Genomic DNA, 19098 nt, shown 5'->3' with positions numbered 1-19098 from the left:
CAGGGCTGGGGAGCGGGATCTCACAGGCAGGGTTTGCACCAGGGAGGTGGGGCTGGGCGCATGGGGGGTGGGTAGGCCCAGGAGATGTCTGGTCCCCCTCAGCGTGGGGCACAGGGCGGCACGCTGCCTGTGGAGGGTACGGCGGGAGGAGCAGAAGAGAGCTGCTGGGCGCTCCGCGTCTGCGGGCCGGAGGGGGGCTGGACACTGTGTGACCAAACACTTGAGACTTTGAGGCTTTGGTCTCTCTTTGGGGCAGAGATGCAGCCTGGGAGGTGGGGGTGGGGGGACTCAGACCTTGGGGGCTTTATCTGTGGCCACAACTCCCGGGAAGGATGGGGTGCTGGGGTGGCCTTGCAGGAGACACAGCTTGGCCCCGCTGGCCTCTGCTCCTCTCTCTTCCCCTAACAAGGACCACATGGGGGGCACTTGGGGTGCTCTGCAAGTTACAGTGAACTTCTCTCAAGGAACACCCCTTTCCAAGCTCTGGAGAGCTCCTCTCCCACGTCCCCCACCCAGGGCTCCTGTTCGGGGCTGCCCCCTTGGGGTTGGGCTGGACAGTCACCGGTGCCAGTCCTAGGGCAGGGCCCGGGCCTCTGCCGGGCACCCCAGCCTTGGCGGTGACCCCACTTCGGGGAAGCTTGGTCCCCCTCCTGTGATCCCGACTTGTCTCTTCAGAGGCCCCTGGGGGGGCGCCTCGGTGCCTCCAGATGTGCCCTGGCTCTGGCTCCGGTTATGTTGCCTCCACTTGTGCCCTCGGGTGTGGCCCGGCCCCTGGCTGCTCTCCGCGCCCCGCTAGCACCCGGAGCTGTGCCGGGACTAAGGGGCGCTTGGTCAGACAGGCGGGGGCGCGGGGCGCGGGGCGCGCGGGGCGCGGGGCGCGGGGCGCGGGGCGCGGGGCGCGGGGCGCGGGGCGCGGGGCGCGGGGCGCGGGGCGGCCGGCAGGTGGCGGTGCGCCCTCGGCTGCGCGCGGCGGCGCGTCCCCTCCTCCCGCCCCCCGCCGCCGGCTCCTTTCTCTCGCTCCTGCCCGCGCTCCCCGGCGCCCTCCGCTCTCCGGCCGCGGCCACCCTCGCCCGCGCCGCCCCGCCGCGCCCCTCGGCGACCATGGCGCCCCGGGGGCCCCGCGCGCCCCGCAGGGCCCCGCCGCCCGCGCCCCGCGCCCCGGGGCGCCGCCGCCGCGCTCCCCGCTCGCGCGGCCGCTGCTGCTGCTGCTGCTGCTGCTGCCGCCGCCGGGCGCCGGCGGGGCGGCGGGGGGCTCCCCCGCGCCCGCGCGCCCCGGGCCCCGCGCGCTGCTGACCCGGGCGCCGCCGAGCCCGCCCGCGGGGCGCGCGCTGCCGGGGGGCGGCGGGGGGCGGCGCGCGCGCGGCGGGGAGCCCCGCGCCCCGGCCCCCGGCCCCGCTCCGCGTCCCGGCGAGGACGGCGCCCCCGCGGCGGGCCAGGGGCGCCGGGCGCGGGCGGCGCGGGGGGCCGGGGCGGCGCCGCCGGCGCAGGTCTCGCTGGTCAGCACGTCGTTCGTGCTCAAGGGGGACGCGACCCACAACCAGGCGATGGTGCACTGGACGGGCGAGAACAGCAGCGTAAGTGACCCCCGCGCCGCGCGCCCCGCCGCGCCCGGACCCTGGGGCGGGGCCCCGCGACCCCGCTGGCCGGAGAGACCCGGGGGGGGGGGCGGGGGGCGGCGGACCCTGACCCTGAGCCGCCCGCCCCGGGGCGCCCCCTCGGCTCCCGACCCCGGGTCACGGGGCGGAGTCTCAGGGCTCCGGGAAGCTGGCCGCCTGGGGGAGCCCCGACGTGGCCCTCAGGGTCATCCCCGACTTGGTGCTGCGCACACTCCCTTCCGTGGCAGTCGCTGGGGCGCCCCCTGACTGGTCCTGGCTCTTCTCCCTGACCCTGCGCGCGGAGCTCTGAGGAGCAGCCGTGGCCAGGAGCCCCGGCGCCCCTGGCGGGGAGAGGAGCCCGAGAGGCGCCACCTGGCCAGGCCTCCTACCCACCCTGTGCTGGCCTGGGCTCAGCCCCCGGGGGGCTCTCCGGGGAGGGGTGGGGTGCTTGAGTACGTTGGAGGGGACAGCGCTGGCCGCCTGCTGGGCCCAAAGCCGAGCCCTGCCAGCCCTCCCCCGGCTGGGGCCGTGCGGCCAGAGCCCGGTCTCTGCTCTGCGGTCACTTCTGTCCTCTCGGTCAGACTGGACGCTTCGGGCTGCGGGTGGAGTTAACTCGCGGGGGGCCATCAGGACACAGAAGGGGTGCCTGTCCCTCTGCATGCCCAGATAGGGGCCCGCCCTGGTGAATCGGACACTGAGCGGACGGGGCCCAAGCACCCCCCTCCGAGCTGTAACTTAGGGACCCCGCTCTCAGGGGAGCAAGTGAGCACTGAACGCAAATCCTGGGGTGCCAGAAGAGCTGGACCCCCACCCCCGGGGCTACCAGCAATGGCTCCAGTCTGTCATTTTAGCGTCGTGGGTGGCGTGGGGTCAAGGAGGGTGCGTGGTGTGGCCCCCAGCCCCAGCCCTGGCCGTCTCAGGCCCCCGGCTTCCTGGGGAGGTAGAGGGGAGCCCGGGGCAGCCGGGCTGGAGCGCTGTCAGAGGAGCCCCTGTTCTGCTCCCTGGGGCAGTGTCCGGGTGGGGTGACTGCTGTGCCGGGTGGGCTGTGCCCTGGGTGCTGGCAGGCGAGTGCGGGAGAGGGGCTTGGGGGTGGCCGAGGGGGTGGGGGGTGCCGTCTCCTCCCCAGTGTGCGCCTTTGAGGGCTGCGCCTCTGCTGTGGCGCGGACACGAGCGGGCAGGGAGCGTGGGTGGCAAGCAGGGCAGGACCTGGCACGGCAGGGGACGGGTGCGCCTTCACTGTCAGGGAGCGTGGATTCGGTGGGGGCTGGGATGTCAAGGCCCCTGAGGACTGCACTGCCCCGGCCAGCACTGGCTCCCCCATTCCCGGACCCCGAGGTCCTCGCCGGAAGAGCTTGGGGAGCGGGGGTGCTTTAAGAGTCTCCCGTTCCCGGGGAGAAGGCTCCGAAGAGGCGTGAGAGCTGCCGGCGCCCCAGTGGAACCAGCCGCTGCTGGGCCGTCCCTCTGGCTCTGTGGCCGCTCGTGCCCCGCAGCGCCAGCCCTGCTGACCCAGGAAGCCCCAGGGACCCTCGGCTCGTCCACGCTCAGCCGCAGCCTCGGGGCCGGAGACCTTCCCGGGACCAACCGGTTTCACCTCTGCCCAGGGCACCCCCAGACAGACCCTCACTCGAGGCCAAGCACTGGAACCCCCTGTGGAAACCCGCCCCCCCAGGGGGCTCCCGTGCGGTCCCTGACGCGGCTCCGCAGCGTCCTCAGCAGGGAAACCAGCCCCGGGAGCCCGGCTGGCTGCGTCTGCAGGGGCCAGAGAAGCGGGTTCCAGCCCCTCGGCGCCCTGGGGCGCCTGTGCTCCCCGGCCTGCCTTCCTGACGCCGCCGCTGTCTGACGCGGAGCTGCGGGGACGGAACTGCTGTCCGTGAACCAGCCGCGTTGCCTGCGCGGAGCCGGGGCGGGGGGCGCGGAGTGCAGGGGCACCTCCTGGGCTGGGAGGCAGGTGAAGGGCCAGGCCAGGCCTGGGCTCTGCTGGGTTCTGCTTTCCTGTCGCCGCCTCGGGCCTGGGGGCGCCTCCGTCTGCCTGTTTGCTGCGAACTGGCGGGAATCGTGCTGTCAGGACCGCTCCTGTGCGTCCCCCTCAGGGCACTTGAACTTCCAGCGTGAAGGGGGGTCCCCTCCCCCGCTGTCCTGCGCCAGCCTGTCTGCAAGCTTGGGGCGTGCGGGGTCTGTGCGGAGCTCCACCTGGGCAGACTGTCCCGCTCTCTGCCCTGGGTCTCGGGGCCGCAGTGTCTGCGCGTGCTGGAGGCCAGAGGCAGGACCGTCCTGGACATGGGCGCTTCTGAGCCTGTTTTCTCGAGTTAAAAGGTCACCGTGGCTGTCGCGTACGTTTCTTCTGGTGTCGAGTGGCCTCTCCTCTGCTGGGGTGGGAGTAGGGTCACCTCCCACCAGCTGTCACGTTCCTCGTCACGCGTCTGTGCTTCTGGGGTCACCGAACAAAGGCCAGACCAGGGGCCCCTGACACAGGAGGGTCCTTCCTGCTGGGTCTGGCGGCCGATGGCCACGGTCGGGAGGGGCAGGGTTGGCTTCCTGGGAGGCCTCCCTCCTGGCCTGCGGACTGTCCTCCCGTGTCCGCCCGGGGTCTCCCCTCCGCGTGTGTCCTCATCTCCTCTCATAAGACCCCAGTCAGCTTGGATTAGAGCCCCCCCCCCATGAGACCTCACTTTCACCACCTTCACCACCTCTGGAAAGACCCTCTTCAAATAGTCTTATCTGCGGTACTGGGAGTTAGGGCTCCTACGCACCAGTTTTGGGGGCATAATCTGGCCTGTAACAGCGGGGAAGAGGGTGTTGGTTACCTTCGTATCTCCTGATTTTACCCAGAGTAGAGAGGGGACAGACAGGAAGGGCCGGGATAGGAGAGGTGAACACCATCTTCCCCGGTGGTAAAATCAGGGAAGGCTGCATGGAAGAGGCGGTACCAGGTGAGCGAGTGGGGAAACGTGGGAGATAGAGAATATGCTTGAGGGGCAGCTTGAGGCAGGTCTGGGAAGGGGGCACTGGGAGGAATGTGTGAATGCGTCGTGTGTGGACAGAAATCAGAGAGGAAAGACATTTGGACAAACCAGGGGGAAGTACGCTCCTAAAGGATCCTGAGCCTGAGGCTGGGGGGCGCCACGTGGTGGTTCAGGGGCTGCTCTCACTTGGACGGGGTGCCCCTGCCTGCCTGCGGTGCCCTGTTCCTTTCTGTCTGGGGTCCTGGGGACGCAGGCGCCGGCACATGCTGGAGCAGGCACGGCAGAGGCTGCCCGGTGCAGGGCAGGAGCTGGTCTGCCCCGAGCCTCGGCCTGGGCTCCCGGAGCGCTCCGTGGCCCTCCTTTTTCTGGGAAGCAGCCCTGGCTTCCAGCTCAGCCCAGCCTCCGTCTGGAGAGTGGGCCCTTCTGGAGACACTCGGTGCCCCAGCCTTGCTCCCGCTGGCAGCGGCCTGCAGATGATGGCTCCACTCTGTTCTTGAAGGTGAACTTGGCCCCTGCAGTCACCAGACTTCCCATGTCATGCCTTGGAATCCCTGGCCACCCCAGGGTGGGCCGCCCAGTTTTTGAGGGTGGGGCCCGGATGGGAGGGAGGTCTGGGTCGGGGTGGCTGAGCTGGGACTGGTGTGTATGCAGGGGCTGGGCCTCTGCCATGGCAGCCTTCTCCCCAAGCCTGGCTGTCTCGAGAGAGGCGGAGTCAGACACAAGTCAGGGGGTGCGTGACCAGTGCTGAGTACCTGTTACGTTTGCCCTCAGGGGCCCGGGGCCGGTGGCTGAGCCCAGAATGTGGAGAGAGTGAGCGACTGTGTGGGGCAGGTGGCCGGGAGTGGAGATGTGTGCCTGGGGGACAGTCCCCGAGGGCCAGCAGTGTCACCCTGTGCCAGGAGAGACCAGGTGAAGTTTGAGACTCCTGGTGAGAAGAAGCCTCTGTTCGCCCTCCACTCAGCTGCTTCTGATCTCTCCAGTCAGAGTCTGTTAAGGGCTGTGGTACGGTGATGAGTGAATCAGACGTGGTCTCTGTGTCCGAACGTTTGATCCGGACAGGACTCCATCACACAGTGTCCCTGTGCCCTGGGGATCTGCATGGGGCAGCCAGGGAGGACTTCCTGGAGGAGGCGGCGCCTGAGCGGCCCTGGAGGATGAGTGCCGACAGCCTGCCCTGCGCTGAGGGGAGACTGGGTGGTGGGAGAATCAGGACCAGGCAGAGCCTGGGGGCCTGAGAAGCCTGGGCCCTCGGGGCAGAGCGAGGACTCACCCATCAGCCCGGAAGCCTGGCGTGCAGGCATGAGCGAGCCCTGTTGATGAAGTTGCTGAACACAGCGCACAAATCTACTTTCACTTTAATCAAGTGGCTATTTAATTTGTCTTTGCGCGAGGGTTCCTGAGAGCATTTTAAAGAGGCCGTAAATTAACTTCATTCTTCTGCACGCCCCTTCAGATTAGATTGTAGCCCTGTGCGCGCATCAGCCTTCCAGAGAGTGGCTGTTATTTTAAAATTTCCTTGGATTATTATTGGTGGGAGGCAGGCCGGGCGGAGGACAAGGCCGGGAGGACAGGCGGCGAGTGGACGCTCAGCCGGCCGCCCACCGCCCTGTCCGCCTGGGACGGAGGCAGGAGTGGGCTGTAAATCGCCCTCTGTTGGGGGCTCCCTCGGTTTTCTTTTTTCAGAATCCAAAAAGCACGTTATTTATAGCTTCTCGCCAGCCCCGAGTTCGCGTGGTGCTCTCCGGAGCGGGCTGGCCTGTGGGGACCGAGCTGCCTCTCGCCCACGTCCCGGGCGGGACCCAGGCCCCCTCCCCAGGGCAAAGCGAGACCCGCGTGCCCCCCGGTGACTGCCAGCGCCGGAAAGTTAACAAGAAGAGGCATCACGATGCTCTCTTTTTCCCCAAAAAGAGAAAAACATGCCTTCCGTCGCTGTGCTGCTGTGGCTTTTTTTCAGCAACGGTTTCTTGAAGGAATCATTAACATTTCACTGGGAACAGAAACGTGTTTGCAGAGGGCATTATTAGAGTTACCCAGAAGGAATAGTAAAAAAAAAAAGTATTTTTCATGCCAACAGCAAACGACCAAAGCGATTCCAGATTTGCTGGTCCCCTAGGCACAGCCTGTCGGCAACGCGCATCCCACCCAAAGCTGCTCCCGGCAGCTGTGGAGGTCCTGGGGAGCCCCTCCGGGTGAGCTGGCTCCGGGGCGCGGGTGAGGCGCAGTGCCAGCGCTCCTTGGCACCCCAGCATGGACACGGGCCCAGGTGCCCACAGGTGCACCCCCCACCATCTTGGGGTAAAGCTCAGGCTGTGAGTGGTGTCGGCCTGGCCGTGGGGCTGCTGGCGCCTGCTGGGGAGCCTCCACGGCCGGGCTCGTCCCCTGACCCCCACGGAGCCGCATTTGTCTTCTGAGAAACGGAACAGGGACACGTGCGTGGGCGCGCTCCGCCGGCAACTGGAACAACAAACTCTGCTCTTCTGAGGTGAAGTTCCTTCTTCCTTCGCATTTCTGTAGCAGTTGCTTATTTGCACCGAAAATTACAATCATTTAATTAGTTTCTTCTCACACCAGCTCGAAGATCTTAAAATAACAGCGCTCTCTTCCCTTAGTGATTTTCTTGCAAGAGCAGATGACTCCCTGCCAGGCCGGCTGCGGCTGCAGGCCTTGTCCCCGGACCCCAGGGCCGCCCTCGGGGGAGTCCAGTGCGTGGTCAGAAGGGCCCGGCCCGCGGGGTGCTTGTGCGAGACCGGCTTTATTTTTTTATTTATTTATTTTTTAAATAATAAATTTTATTTTTATATTCCCCATACAATTGCAGCCCCCCCATTCTGACCCCAATCCCTCCCCTCCCGCCCCCCACCCACCCCCCAAAAAGTGTCTCTGGTTCATAGTTTTTTGTTGATTTTGATTTTCACTTTCTTATAGTTATTCATTTTCCTGGTCCCTTATTTAGGTTTTCTAGGTTCCTGCTATGAGTGAGACCATCCGGGATTTTTCTTTTTCTTTTTGAAGACCGGCTTTAATGCCGAAACGGTTCTCTGAGTTCCTGCGGGGCCACTCGGGGGGAGAGGGCCTCCCGGGGCCGAGGCCGTTGGGGTCACCAAGGCGGCAGCTTTGGCGGTAACTTCATCTTGTAATCAGCTTCTCCGGGGCTGCTACCCGCTGCCCCGCACCTGGCCCCATCACCCCTCCTGCAGGCGAGAGAGTGAGCGGCCCGCTGGGGCCCCGCAGCCGCGGATGTCAGCCCCTCGCCCAGCGTTCCTGCTGTTAGCGGGAGGAGTATTTCTATTCTTCGTGATTGCTTTTTTTTTTTTATTGTGCTAAAATGCACGTAACATAAAGTCGACCATCTCTACCCTTTTTAAGTGTCCTGTTCGGGCCATCGATTTCGTCCACGAGGCTGTGCAGCCACCACCCCGGTCCTCTCCAGAACGTTCCATCTGTCACAACTGGGCTGCTGCCCCGTTCAGCAGCGCCCGCCTCCCACCCCCCGCCCTGGCGACTCCTCTGGGGCCTCACTCAGCGGGGTCCTGTATTTGTTGGGGTGATCGGCTCGCTTCATCCAGGCGTCTGCCAGGCCCCCAGGGTGTGGCCAGTGCTGGAACCTCCGTGTCAGGACAGATGCCTGCGGGTGGGTCCCAGCCCCACCAGCCCCACCAGCCCCACCCATGGGTGCTGGGGCGTGCTTCGTGCGTCTCATGGCTGTGGGCAGGGGCGCGTGTCTGTTTGAGCCCTGTTTTCGGTTCTCTGGGTAGATACCCAGAGGTGGGATTGCTGGGTCTCGTGGTCAGTCTGTTAGTTTTCTGACGGGTCAGCTGCAGCCCGTGTGGATGCCCGGGAAGCCCGTGTCCTGCATCTGGGGCCCTCCTGGCCAGCGGCCGGAGAAGGAGGGCGCAGCTGTGATGAGTGTGATGGCCCCTCTGCCTCCGGTTTCTTCTGGTAACCCTGGAGCTTGGCCCGTGTGACCCCAGCGGGAGGCTGGTGCTTGGAGCCCAGGAAGTCAGACCCGGCAGGCCGGAAAGTCGGAGTCGGCCTGCTGGTTGGATGCCCGGCCGGGGGCCCAGCAGGGGTGTCCGGGAAGGCCCCCGCCCGCCCTGCCCGCTCTGGGCACCTCCGCTCTCCTCCTTGACCAGTGAAGTGATTCAGTTTTCACTCCGTAAAAACATGGCACTCAGCGCAGACCCCGTTCTCAATTCATTCCCATCAGTGCTGCTTAACCCCACCTGTGACGGGCGCTGGGCTTGTGGGTGTCCTGTGTGGTCCCTGCAGCGGCTCTGGGACGGGCACAGCGGCCGTGGCCGCCCCGGCACCAGGGCCTTCCTGGCTCCAGGGAACTCCGGTCTGGCCCAGAGGTTCTCAGTTCTGTCCGTGCCATAGACGCCCCCCACCAAGTCGGTGAAGCCCATGGAACTTCCCCAGAATGTAGCTTTTATAATTAGCATAACATACATAAGCTTCAAAGGAAACCGATTCCGTGGCAATAAAGTTTTCAAAATATTAAACCACCTTTCCTGAATAACATCAAGCAGGGAGCGGCAGGCGTGAGCACTGCCCGGGTCCGAGGCCCTGCAGAGCATAGGTGATGCTGCGAGGTTGGCAGGCACCGGCTGGGCCTGGACACGCGAGCGGCTTCTGTGGCGACCAGGTCCGGGTGCCCGGGTGCCCCGGGACTCGCTGCCCGGCCGTGCTGGGAGGAAATGCCCGATTTTGGTTGGGGTTGGTGAGAAGAAAGGAGTCTTTGTGTTTCATCCGCGTTCATGGGCCCCTGAGTTCCATGGTCTGAAAAGCCCTAAGAGAGCATCCAGGAGTGCGGAGATGGTGCGGGCGGGCGGGCGGGGACAGGGGGCCCGTGGGGACGCCTTCTCTCCCGCCACCCACAGCTTCCGCGGCCCCTGCCCCCACCCAGGTCGTTCCCACCCCTGGGGCCCCCACGAGCCCCGAGGGTGTGAACCCCTGGAGGGGACCCCTGCCTGTCTCTGCTGTCCCGGTGCCTGGTGCTCAGTGGACGCAGTAAACACTTGACCTGGATGGACGGGAGGGGTCATGCACCCGGCCCACTTGCCTCTGCTGGGGAGCCTGGAAAAGACCAGAGCTGTCAAGGTTGGTTCTGGGCCCAGTGGCTCCCTGCCCAGCTGCCTGCTCCCCAGCTCTTTGGAGCACTCCTTGTACCCACGCTTTGTAGTCGGGGTCCCCACCCCATGTCTGTGGAGAAGGGAGCTGCCTGAGAGACGAGGAGGCAGAGGGGTGAGTCCAGAAGCTTCTCCCGGGGCGTGGCCTGTGCCTGCTGCTGTCATGTGGCCCTTTAACCCGACAGGGCCGGCAAGCAAATGTGGGCTCCAAAATGAAGTTGGGCTCTTAAATGGCATCTCCGGTCCTGGTCTCAGTTCACTCACAGGAGCAAAGCGAAGCAGAAGCAGGGCGATGGCCTGGCGCAGCTTTTCAGCGCGCCTGCGGGGGGTGAGGGCAGAGGCTTCCGAGGATAGGGGATTGGAGAGTGGGTGCATGGGTGTCTGAGCGCCAGGATCCTGATCCTCCCTCGTTCATTCATCCGTCACATCTGCAGCCTCTCAGAGGTCTCTGGGAGATACTCCCCTAACAAGGGAACCCCCAAAATGGCCTTTGTCCTTGTCTTGGGCTCAACTGGGATCTGTGTGCAAGAATGTCTTTTCTTCAGAGTTGCATCACCTTGTCACCCTCAGAAAGCTTGGAAGGTGTGCTTTGGGGGGCTGTGGTTGGGGTGCTTGCACCCCCGCGTATTGCCGATAGATGCCAGGGTGGTGAGGTGTGCAGGGGGCACCGTGGGGAGAGGGCCTGAGCCCCTGGGGGGGCTACACACACAGCTCTGATCTGGGCCTCGGTTTCCTGGCCCAGAGGGGCTGGTGGGAGGACCGTGATGGAGGCGGTGGTGCAGTGGAAGGGGAGCATTGAGTATTAGAAGCTTTCAGAAAGGGCAGCGGGAAGTCCAGCACGCTGCCCCTTGACAGAGAGGTGTCTGGGGAGAGGAGACCTGGGGTAGCGTCCCAGGGCAGGTGGACACCCCCAGTAGGGCGAGGTGTCTGGGGACTCCTAGACCTTGGTGCCCTGGCGGCCGCCCTACAAGACGGGGCGCAGACTCAGGCGCTCAGGGGAGTGGACTGGTGGCGTGTCCTGGCCTGGAGCCGAGGTCCCCGTGGACACTCACCCGGTGCTGATTCAGCTGCTCATCGCTTTTGAGCCAGAATCTCAGGGAGTCCGGGCGCTGGCGGCCTCATTTCCTGGGGGCCGGGCCAGGGTGCAGAGTGGCTGTGAGAGCCCAGGGCAGCAGAGCGGGGTCTGGGCCAGGCCTGGAGCTTCTTGGGCCGGGGCCTTTCCAGACAGACCTGCAGAGCCCGCGGGTGGCGTCCAAGGCGGCCTGCCGAGTCTCAGCTCTGGGGGAGGTGGGGAAGGGGCCGGAGCAGGCTCCCTGGCTTTACGTGGGGCCCCCAGCGGGATCCGGCCCGTTCTTGGCTGCTGGAGTCTTTGTTTTGGTGCCTGTGCCTCCGCCTCCCACCCCGGAGCGAGACAGGCTGGGAGGCGGCCCGCGCGGGTCTTCCCGAAGGAAGCTGCCTCTGCTCACAGCTTCTGAGGGCGGGAGGACGGCTGTCGGGGCGCTCTTGGCAGCTTCATTCAGCAGATGCCACGTGGGCACCGACTGGGCACAGAATGGACGCCAATGAGGACGTCTGATGGACTCACAGGGTCTCTGACTTCCAGGGTGTGCTGGAGTCCAGCGGGGGTGCTCACCCCTGCCTCGCCAGCTCCTTCCACGCTGTCCCTCTGCCCAGGTGGGCGGGACAGGTGTGGTGACGCAGGGCCCAGCTGCAGCGCCAGGGCCACCTCATCTCAACATTGGGCCACACCTGCAGAGGCTTGGGCCTGGCATTAGGGAGGCATCTCTGGGGGGCTGCCCCACCCCCCACCGCCCTCTTTTACCTGCCCCAGCCTTTATGCCTCAACCCTGACCAGCTCTGGGGTCTTCCTGCTCCTGCTTTTCTCTCAGGCCTTTGTACTCATGAGCCTCTCCTGGCCTGGGATCTGCCAGCCTGGCCCCCCGGCTGCAGTCCCAACGTTCTGCCCTCGGCATCCCTCTCAGGACCGGAGGACCTTGCAGCCTGGCTGGTGCCCTGACCCTTGAGGGCCACGGGTCTCAGGGAATGTCTGCGGAGTGGAGGTGCATGGGGCCCCCTCTTGAGCAGAGAGGAAATGAGTCATCTCAAAGCACATTTGAGCAGCTGGCCCGCGTGGCCTCTTGGCCCTTCTGTCTGCAGACCTGCTGGGGCAGCTGAGCGGCCATGCCGGGGCCAGTGTGTCTGAGGGGTGCGGCCGCGAAGCCCCCATGTCAGGTAAGCAGCTGCTGGGAACGGCAGGCCCCAGGTGGAAGCGGCGCTTCCCCTCCCGGCAGAGACGCCCCAGGGCCAGGAGGGCGAGTGGCTGGACCGTTTGGGGGAGAACAGGTCCACTTTGGAGATCCGTGAGCTGTCGGACGCCGCTGGACCAGAGGTGGGACCGAACCAGCGGGCTCCGTGCTCCTGATGGCTCCGGGGCCGATTCCCTCAGCCTCCCGCCCGCGCTCCGTAAAAGGCTCCTAATAGCTTCCTGCTCCCCATCACTCAGAGAAAGGCCGCGGAAGCCAGAAAGGAAATTAGTTTCAGGTGGAAGCTGAATTGAGCGGTGATGGAGACCGAACTGTTAATTACCTAGAAATTACGGGAGGATTTTTAACCTGAAAAGTTTTTTTCTCAGGTTCAACTTTTTATAGATATTAATTATAGATATCAGCTTCAGTCCGCTGAAATAACTCCTGTCTCAAGAGATGAAGAGACACTTAAGCCACTGAGCCCTGCTCTGCGCAGGCTACGCTCCCTTTCTCCATTTCTGCCCGGGCTTCGGGTGGCGCTCGGGCATCTAAGCTGCCTCGGCACCTTTCCCGCGTGTGAGCAGAGGCCCAGCCCGTGTCTGTGCGTGTTCTCAAGTCTCTGAAGCCGGGGGACGTGATGATGAAGGTCAGGAGGCCAAGCCCTTGAGCCGAGAACATGACCCCAGGCGGGCTCGCAGCTCCCGGGGACGCGCCCGCCACCCTCACGCCCGCTTGCCGCTGCCTCGGCTCCCAGGCCCGTGGGTCACAGCCAAGCTCTAGCGGGCCGGTGTGCGCCCCGCACCCCCCGCCCCGCTGTGCTCTGCCTGGCGCGAGGGGCTGGCTCCCTCTCACCGTGGGGCCTCCCCGGCCAGCCGCCGGCTCCTCTCCCTACATGTGAGCTGCTCCTGGTCCGCCCGCCCCGCCGCGTCCCTTGTCATGAGCGGCCGCTCGGGCTGGCTGGTCTCGGCCCTGTTTCCTCGCCGGCGTGTGTCTGTGTGTGTGTCCGAGAGAGCAGCTTCCTGCAGGCGGGGCAGGGGCCGACGGCTGTGCTGATTTTGAGGTGTCCCGAGGACCAGCCAGGCACCAAGCCCCGCTCCCTGGGTGGCGTTCGTGGGCCCCTGCGGCCCCCCAGGGAGCCTGGCTTCGCTGTCTGGGCTGCGTCCCGGGCCTGGAGGCGGCCGCTCTGCGGCCGAGTCTGACCCGCCGTCTCGGGTCCAGAGCTTGGAGGGAAGGCGGGGCCTGCAGGGCAGAGGGCACCCAGCGTGGACCCCCCTGGGGGTGGTTGACTCCCTCGATGGAGAAGGCAGAGGGTCTGGGGACCGGAGTCAGCACAGGCCCCCTCAGAAGTGTCCTGCGTGAAGGAAGCACCAGGCTCGCTGGCCGAGGGAGTGGGGGGCGGCGACCGAGGCCGCAGGCGTGAATCCCGCCCCCCGGGCCCAGGCCCTGCTCTGCTGAGGCTGTCCAGCCCGAAGCGAGACCAGGTGACGGCCCCTGGGAGAGTCACATCCTCCAGGCACGCGGCTTAGGCTGCGACCTTCCCCCCTGGACAGAGCAGCGTGGGGGCGAGGGGCCCGGGGAGGAGGGGCGGCGCCCCTTCCCAGCCCCTAACCCGGCAGGCCGTGGCGGTGCGGGCCGGCCCAGGCCTCTCGCCGTCTCTTCAAGCGACTTTCTGCAAATATCTTCAGCGTTCATTTCATTTAAATTTTTTGAAATTGTTGTTACTACTATTTAAGTCAAATGATTTATCAGTTGTCTACAAAGCTTTATGATTTGGGGGTACAGCTTCACCCCTCGACCGTGCACGTGCGTCACTGACCTTCCCCGGGGGCGCCACTGCCTGTTGCCCTGCCCCCGTGGCCAACCCTGCCCCCAGCGTGTGTGTGGCTGGGGGGGCTGGAGCCAGGCAGCGGGAGTGGGGCCAGGCAGTGTTCTGGAGTCCTTGGCAGGGGCCCGGTGGGTGACCCTGTGGCCGGCCTGCTTCGGCCCGAAGCCCCTTGCACTGTGTCCTGCAGCCCAGGCTCCGGCACCCCAGTTGTGGGTGATGGGGGGTTTGGGGGACGCTCCCAACAGGCCACCCCAGTGCCCTGAACGTTTCCTTCCTTTATGTTTCCAAGTTGCTAGAGAAAGTAAATGATTAATTAAGCGGCTCCCACACAGGTTTCTTTAAGGAATGATTCTTCAAAACAAAGCAACGCCCCGGCGATCTGTCAGCGGGGAGGCTGCGCGTGGGGCTGGGACGCAGTCTAATAAATCATAATTACCCGCGTGGGCGCCGTGTCGCAGGGAGGCCCCAGCCGGACCCCCCCGGGTTGGCCGTGTCCCCACATTCTCCTGGGCCTTTTTGTCCTCTGTCCCCCACCCCGCCCTGGCTGAAGCCTGGCGTCTCAGGCTCTCCGGGGAGTTGGAGCCCCCCAGATGTTCACCACATCGTGCGGGGTGCGGGGATGCCGGAACAGCCTGATGTGAAGAGGCAAACGCAGGAAGTGGCAACGCAGGAAGCAGCTGTCCTGTCCGGCAGGGACAGAGGGGCCCAGGGGCGCTCCTGCCGGGGAGGATCTGGAAGGCTTCATGGCGGAGGCGGCCATGGACCTGAAGAATGGACGCGACCCCATGACGTGGGTGTCAGCAGAAGGCGCCCCGGGCTAGGGGAGCGGCCCGGCCTGGGGGAGCCTGGCCTGAGGTGGGTGCACGGGGCTCTTGAGGCGGGGAGGAGGCCGAGAGGGGCTCGGACTGGGCCGAGCAGGGCTGGGGTACAGGACCTCGCGCTCTGTAGTCCCCCGTCACTGAGGTCCACCGGCTGCACGAAGTGTTTTGAGAAGCAGCGTCCAGGCGACAGGGCGTGGGGGGCCGTGGAGGGTGTCGGGAAGATTCACTGTCCGGCGCGGAGGGGTGGGGTGGGAGGCCACGGACCTTTGGGGTCCTTGGCGGCGGTGGGGATCGCCTGGGCAGGGAGGAGGCCCTGGCAGTAGGAGGGGAGGGAGTGGGGACGCTCGGCCAGCCGGGGCTGTGGAGGGGGTGTCTCTGGGGGCCGTGCAGACCCTGGGCCTGGGGCCTTGGACGCCGGCGCGGAGGGCACCGGCTGGACAGCCAAGCCCGGCGAGCAGCCTCGTTATGTCACTCCCACGCTGCGCAGGGTGGCGGATTTATTCTTTTCATCATCTCTGCAGCCCCCTGGGGTTCTGGACCCGAGCTCTTAATTTGCTTCCCGCCAAGCCTCGCGGTCCGTGACCTTTAGATGCCCGCTCAGCTCCGACATTTCAATCTGAGCCCTGGGCAGTGGGGCTTTGCAGAATGCGGGGCCCCGCCGCGCCGGAGGCTGCCCTTTCCGCGGGAGGCGCCTCCCGTGCTGACCCGCCCTTCCTCCATCCCACGGGGTCACCGGGCCCCCACGGGCAGGGCGCTGTGGCCTGCCCAGGGCGCCCCCTTTATCTCGCCTGAGGGACTGTCGGCACCGACGGGTGTCTGGTGTCGAGGTGCAGGCTCTGGACATCCTGCTGGCCCCGGCGCCTGTCCGCCCACATCACATGGGCTCTGGTGGTCACCACCTGGAGACGGGAATCCGAGGAGCGGGGTAAGGATGCGTCCCCTCTGCTGGCCGGAGCCCGGCGGCCTCATCTCCCAGGTGTGGGGTGCTGAGGTGGGGGCTGATGTTTCCAGCAGGAAGATGACTCAGAATTTGGCCCCTCACTAGAGCGCTTCCAGGCCAGAGCCTGAGCACGGCAGCCCTCCAGCGCTCCCCGTGCGGAGAGCAGACAGCCCCTGCCCTGAGCAGCCCAGGGGAACCCGAAAAAGTGAGGCTTAGGACCGCAACAGAGGGCCTCTGCACCCTCAGTGCCGGAGCTGGAAGGGAAGCCGGGGTCGCGTCCCACCTTCGGAGGCTCCGGGGGTAGAGAGGTGTCTGGCTCCTGGGGTGACTTGGCCATGGTGCGCCTGGGATGCCCCAGAGAGGCCAGCGTGCGGGGTGGCCAGGCCTAGTATCCCTGGAAGGCCCCTAGCCCGCAAGGGTACCGGCTGGAGCGTGAGGGCTCTGTGTCCTCCTAGAGAAAGACCAGTGAGCCAGCGGCGTCGGTGAACTTCCTGGCGCCTCGGCCTCCCTCCCTGCAGCAGGGAAGTGGGCTGGCTGGAGGGGGTAGGGGTGGGGCGGGTAGGGGCACGGGCGTCCCCACAGTGAGGCCAGCTCTGCCCCGCAGCGCCACAGCAGGCCAGGCTGCGGAGACACTGACGGGAAATGGGCAGATCTGAACCTGAGTGAGGGCCAAGTTCTGGGTCATCCGGGTGCTGTGTCTCAGGCAGGGAGGGGGGAAGAAGTGGTCCCCTGCCAGACCCTCCCATCCCGGCTCTCTCGACTTCGGAGCAGACCTCTGGGGAGGGGCTGCTGGGCCCGGAGGGTGTGGCCACTGCCGGGTGGCACAGAAGGTGAGGTCGGGCCCCTCCAGGCCTGTACCTGGGTTCTGGGCGCCCCGCCGAGGGTGGGGAGAGTCTGGGTAGCTGTGGAACAGCTTCCTGGGAGGGTTTGGAGAGCCCCTCCGGATGAGCCCCTGTGCCAACTGGATCCATTCGGGCTGCCCCAGCGGCTGCTGTGGGCTCCTGGCTGAGGGCAGGGACTGACCGCAGCCTGGGGGTCTGTCGCCGAGCTTGTGGACATGGGGCTGCTCGGAGGGCGGGCCCCGTTCCCTGCAGGCCGCGACCCCTCCCATCTGGGGCCCAGGCGGTTTCTGGGGCTGGGAGCTCTGGGCCAGCACGTTGCCGGTGCCCACTTCAACCTGCGGCCAGGCATGAGCCCCTCTCAGACAGCCTCCGGCCCGGGAGAGCTGGTGCGACCACAGGTCTGCGGTTCCGGGCTGGGTTCTAGGCATCGGCCCAGCAGGAAGCAGGGGAAACCCCCTCTTCCCGCATCCCCATGGATTGGAGTAACACGCCCAGGCGCACTCACCCAAGTGCCCAGCGGCCCCCCCCCCCACTGTGAGCATGTGCGGGGCGTACGGGGGCAGGGCATGAATCGTCAGAGCTGGAGGTGGTTGGCTTCCTGGGAGGGTGGCCGGGGTACCCCTCACTGGAAAGGTGATATGAGCAATTCCGCGTGGGTCTCTGGGACCCCAGCATTCCCTGTACCCCTCGCAAAGGCCCTGGGACAGGTGTGTCACCGGTGAGCACCTGCAGACCCAAGGGGCGCGAGCGAGAGGCCGGGAGGGGCCGGCGTGGGCCGTGGGAGCTTGGCTCTCCTCCCTGGCCGGGTCACCGGCCGCAGTGAAGGCCCGTTACCGTGGTTCTGGTGTTTCTGCACCGCCTCAGCCTCCAGCCTCAGGGTGACAAGCACCTTTGTTTTCTAAGCGGCCCGAGCCGGGGGGCGTCGGACCCCCTCACACGCCGAGGTCTGATGACGCTGCCGCCGTCCCGCCCACGGCCCAACGGCTATTTCAGGAGCCCGGGCCCCGCGTCCGGCTTCGAGCAGAGCTTGACATGTGGTCTCTGATGAGCGGTGGGTAATGTGGGCATCCAGCCCGAGCAGCAGCGCCCGCACGGACACAGTGGCCTTCCGGGGCGCCCGGGAAGATGCACCGCGCAAGGACCTCCTGCTGCGACGCGTGTTGTCTTGTTAGGGGAGCCGCCCCCTTCGCAGGGGTTTTCCGAGGGCTTTCCAGGCCCGTGCCTGGAGCCCCACTTTGGAAGAAAGAGTCCCCCCGCTTGACTGTCTCTGGCGTCAGCAGAGACCTGGGGCGCCTCTCGGAGGAGGGTCTCCGTCACAGTGCAGGCGGGGTCGCTGGCGTGAAGCCAGGGGACCCAGGACGGGGGGCTCGCTCTGGCATTGAACCGTCCTCCGTTTCACTTATTTCCGTGCTATTTCTGCCCCTTCCGGGGCGCCCCGGCTGCAGCCTGGGGAGGCGGCCTGGTGAGGGGCCGCCCTGCCCGGTCTCCGGCTCGAGCAGTGATGACACAGCGCAGGGCTGCTGGGGGCGCGGACGCAGCTGGGGCAGCCCTGCGCACCTGCGGGGGCCCCTCTCTGGTCCTTCCTGCTCCACGTGGGCCTCCGGGGAGCCGCTCCCTGCCCTTAGCCCCGTGATCCACCCGCAGGCCTGACCGCCCTTTGCTGTGGGTTAGGGAGGCAGCGAGTGAGAGTAGATGGAGCCCAAACGCCGGGAGCGTTAGAGGCACGAGGGGGCTGTGGGGGGCCTCTTGAGGGCCTGTTCTGGGAGGGCGAGAGGCGCTTTCTCTCCCAAACATGTTCTTGCTGACGATCGGTAACCGAGAGGCAGCCTCCCGTTTCCTCTGGGGTGGGAACCGAGGCTGCGTCCGCGGAGGCAAAATGAAACGACCGTAACGCGCTGGTCAGTGATGCGGGTGAACTCAAGAGTCAACAACGACTTTATTAATTTTGGATGCTGGTGCTGGAGGGAAAACAGATTTAATTAGCAGAGGTCGTGGAGGTAGGAGAGGCTCGGTGGGGACCCGCGGGACTTCCCCGGGACCACAGGGACTTTGGACGCCACCAGCCGGCGCTTTGCCCGACGGAATCCGGGCTGAGTCAGTCCTTCCTCACAAAACGTGGGTGCTTCGTGTTCCTCCTGCCCTGGAGACAGGCAGGCCCTGCGAGCTGCCCCTGGGGCCTTCCTGGCACAGCCTCGGTCTGTCCGTGAAGGGCTCCCAGGGCCGGGTTTGGATGCTGGGGCCTCCAGGCCGGGGTTAGTTTAGCCGTCTGCGCCCGTCCCCCCTGTGACGTGGAGGCCGAGAGCCGCGGAGAAGACCGTCCTGCCCCTCTTGGATGCAGCGAAGGGAATAAAGGAGAAGCAAAGCAACGCTTTGATTTCTCTGTCTTTGAAGATAAAAGCCCAAGAGCTCGTGGAAGCGGATTAAGGGGCTGTCACAGCCCTGCCCCTCAGTGCCCCGCCTGGGAAAGCTGGGCTCTGTGCGGGGGCTGGAGCTGTGGCCCTGCCAGGCCGGCGAGTCCCTCCCGGGAGTGGACAGCGGGCGGCCAGCCGGGCGTGCACCTGTGTCCCTGGTGGGAAGGTGCCTCGGGCTGTGTGGGCAGCATCACGCTGCCCTGGCCCCGACGCCTCTTGACCTCTCCCTGCTCTGGGGCCTGCGCCAGCCTCCTCCCAGCGGGCCCCAGAAGTGTCTTCCTGCAAGTGGCCACGAGGAGCCCTTCCCCCGAGGACAGTTTGTCTGG

The 19098-nt window shown here is 65.9% G+C and overlaps 1 protein-coding gene across 1 annotated transcript in view; it reads left to right on the top strand.

Annotated features, from left to right (window-relative positions):
* Positions 1-1139: 1139 nt before the first annotated feature.
* Positions 1140-19098, top strand: part of SORCS2 (sortilin related VPS10 domain containing receptor 2) — a gene marked incomplete at its 5' end in the record, with an annotated part of 183960 nt that continues 166001 nt past the window's right edge. Inside the window, one exon of the mRNA XM_037530423.1 lies at positions 1140-1574. Within this exon, the coding sequence (XP_037386320.1) occupies positions 1140-1574 (435 nt within the window). The remainder of the gene's footprint in view (positions 1575-19098) is intronic.

The sequence above is a fragment of the Talpa occidentalis genome, unplaced genomic scaffold (assembly GCF_014898055.3).
Source record: "Talpa occidentalis isolate TD23 unplaced genomic scaffold, MPIMG_talOcc4v2.1 talOcc4.6, whole genome shotgun sequence".
In the NCBI taxonomy this organism is placed as follows: Eukaryota; Metazoa; Chordata; class Mammalia; order Eulipotyphla; family Talpidae; genus Talpa; species Talpa occidentalis.
Note: the sequence above shows the minus strand (reverse complement) of the source record. Positions and strands in the feature narration are given on the sequence as shown.